General features: G+C 25.4%; 2 protein-coding genes across 2 annotated transcripts; both read left to right on the top strand.

Annotated features, from left to right (window-relative positions):
* Positions 1-177: 177 nt before the first annotated feature.
* ENU1_041790 (DNA mismatch repair protein mutL, putative) lies at positions 178-2,025 on the top strand (the record flags this gene model as incomplete). The annotated part of the gene is made up of 1 exon (XM_008857572.1): positions 178-2,025. One exon carries the CDS (start codon positions 178-180, stop codon positions 2,023-2,025), a length of 1,848 nt encoding a protein of 615 aa, XP_008855794.1.
* A 71-nt stretch (positions 2,026-2,096) lies between these two features.
* On the top strand, positions 2,097-2,640 carry ENU1_041780 (PIG-P protein; the record flags this gene model as incomplete). The annotated part of the gene is made up of 2 exons (XM_008857571.1): positions 2,097-2,359; positions 2,406-2,640. The coding sequence occupies 2 exons, from the start codon at positions 2,097-2,099 to the stop codon at positions 2,638-2,640; spliced, it is 498 nt and encodes a 165-aa protein (XP_008855793.1).
* Positions 2,641-2,837: the final 197 nt, after the last annotated feature.

Here is a 2,837-nt window from a genome sequence, read left to right as displayed (position 1 = left end):
TGGAACGTGTTGCTAAATCTAACAGATAAAACTTACACTCAATTGACTTTTGGTGTGATATTTATTTGAATTTATTTTATTAAGAATGATTAGTACTTATGAAAGGAAAGATTCAATCTGTTTTTTCACGTTATATTTTTTTGACTATTTTAATGATTAGTTTTCAAGTTCAAAGCAATGAAAAGAAAGTCTGCTGGAGAAGTTCAAGCTCTAAAAGCCTCTATTCAGTTTATTCGTACAGGATTTGTTTGTGTTGAAATTCTCAAAGTAATGGAAAGTAAAGGATATAGTTCAGTAAGTATTTGGTGTGATAAAGAAATTAATGAAATAAAAATTATTATGGATGAAATTGAAGTTGATGAACAACAAATAAATACATTATTAAATGAAGACATTTTTAATGAATTGAATAGTATTAGTAGATGCTCAATAATGACATCTCTTTTATCTCAAGAATATTCGTTTAGATACATTTATGAAGTTTGTTTTTTCAACAGTTTTCAAAAGAGATTAATCATGAAGAATGGAAGATGGAAAAAAGAAAGTTTGAAACAGTACCAATTAAATAATCAAATAGTTGTTTATCTAGAAAAATTATTTGAAAATACTCCTGAAAGAAAAGAAACATTCAGTCAACTTATTCAAGACATTATTGGATATCAGATTATTCATTATAAAATTAGAATACAAATCAAGTGGAATAATGAAACATATTGTTTGTTAGACTCACAAGCAACAATGAAAAAATGTTATGAAAATATTTTTCATTATCAAATGAAAGAATTTTCAACATTATATTCATTTAACTCAATAACAATTTATGGATTACGTTATTTATCAAAAGATATGAAATGGAATAATACAAAATATCATTATATAATTATGGTAAATGATTATTTAATACATCATAATTCATTGAATCAATTAATCAATCAAATTCATTGTAAATATTATGGTATTTCACAAAGTCATATTTTAACACCTCCTTTTTTCCTTCAAATCAAAATTCCATTCTTTCATCCACAATATCCATTACATTTTGAAGATGAAAATAATTTCTTATTATGGATAATCAAATTCCTCTCAAATGAATTTTTATCAGAATTATTGGTATTACCTCCACCAATTACACAATACCCATTTTATTCACATATTCAATTGCAACATCCAAAATCATCCCCTCCATCACCAAAGAAACAAAGAGTTTTTGCATTAAGTTATTCAATTCAAGGAAGAGAAGTAAAAGAGAAAGAAACAACTAAAATACCACAAATAAATCAAACAAAATATGGAATGAATAAACATAAACCTTCTAAAAGAAGAATAAGTAATAAGACAATATATTCTATTGCTATACCATATGTACATTATAATATTATTTCATTACAAGAAAATATAAAGTATTTTAGTCATATAATACCATCAAATAAGATTACAAAAGAAGACATAAAAAAGATTCAAGTGATTGGACAATTTGGTAAGAAATTTATAATCTGTTTAAATAAAAGAAATGGATTGCTCTATGGATTTGATCAACATGCTGTTCATGAAAGAATTCTTTTTGAAAAAAATTGGAGAATGTTAGAACAAGAAACAAGTACTTGTCTTCAATCATTTCAATGTTCATTACATAAAAATGTAAATTCATCTCAATTACAAGTATTACAAAAATATAAATATCAATTTAACAAGTTGAATATTAGTTATTCCATCAAATATAATAAAGTATATTTTAATTCATTTCCAATTATCTTTGGAAAACAACTTACCTGCTCAGAAATTATGGATATTGTAAACCAAATAGATATTTATAATGAATTTCCAGGAATTAAACATCTTTCAATTATACGTCATATTGTAGCGTCACAATCATGTAGAAATGCTATTATGTTTAATGACAATTTAACAATAGAAGAATGTAAAAAATTAATAAGTCAATTGTCAGAATGTTCATGTCCATTTATATGTGCACATGGTAGAATAAATGTTGCACCATTATATGATTATGTCAGTTTAAATAAATAATAAATAAATAATAAAATGTTAAACTGACATTTCAACAGAAAAAAATAAGAATTGAAAATGAAAAAGGCAATATGACAGAAGCAACATACATTGAAGAAATTAATCGAGGGAAAACACCAACAGAATTAAATGATGGACTTGATCCAGAAGAAGAACAACAATGTTATCAAGGAAAATCAACAACAAAAGATGGAATATATATTGGAACATATAGTTTTTTTATTTGGTTAGGATTGATTATTGCATCAATTCTCTTTATAATTTGGCAAATTGTACCAAGAAAACTAGCATATTCACTTGGACTAGAACCATTTTTTACATTAATGCCTGATCAGTTTGTTTGTAATAGAAGAAGGAAATAAAGAGAAAGTCACAAATAGATATTGGACATTAGTCATTCCAGCAGGATTTGTTATGGGATTTTTTTGTATTATAATAGGGTATTATGGAGTGATGGAGTTTTTTGTAGTTGATCCAAGAAGTCCATATGCATATACGGATGAAAGAAAAACGGAAGTAACAAAAGGAGAGGGAGAAAATAATAAAGGAGAAGAAAATATCCCACCAATAGAGGATTGTGAAGTAAATAAAGTATCAGAAATGATATATTCATAAAGAAAAAGAGAAGAAGAAAAAAAAATTAAATTTTTGAAGAGAAATTTGTTTTTAAAGAACAAAAAGAAAAAGTATAAGAAAAAGATAGTAATTTTAGTAAAAAGAGAAATAGGGTTGGAAAGAACTAAAATAGAGTCAAATCCTCGAGGGAAATGCCAAGATTATTGAAGAAAACAGAACACGTTGTTATTCCAGAA

This window comes from Entamoeba nuttalli, assembly GCF_000257125.1.
Source record: "Entamoeba nuttalli P19 unplaced genomic scaffold asmbl_2787, whole genome shotgun sequence".
NCBI classification, from domain to species: domain Eukaryota; phylum Evosea; order Mastigamoebida; family Endamoebidae; genus Entamoeba; species Entamoeba nuttalli.
The sequence above is the reverse complement of the archived record's forward strand: the minus strand, read 5'-3'. Positions and strand labels throughout refer to the sequence as shown.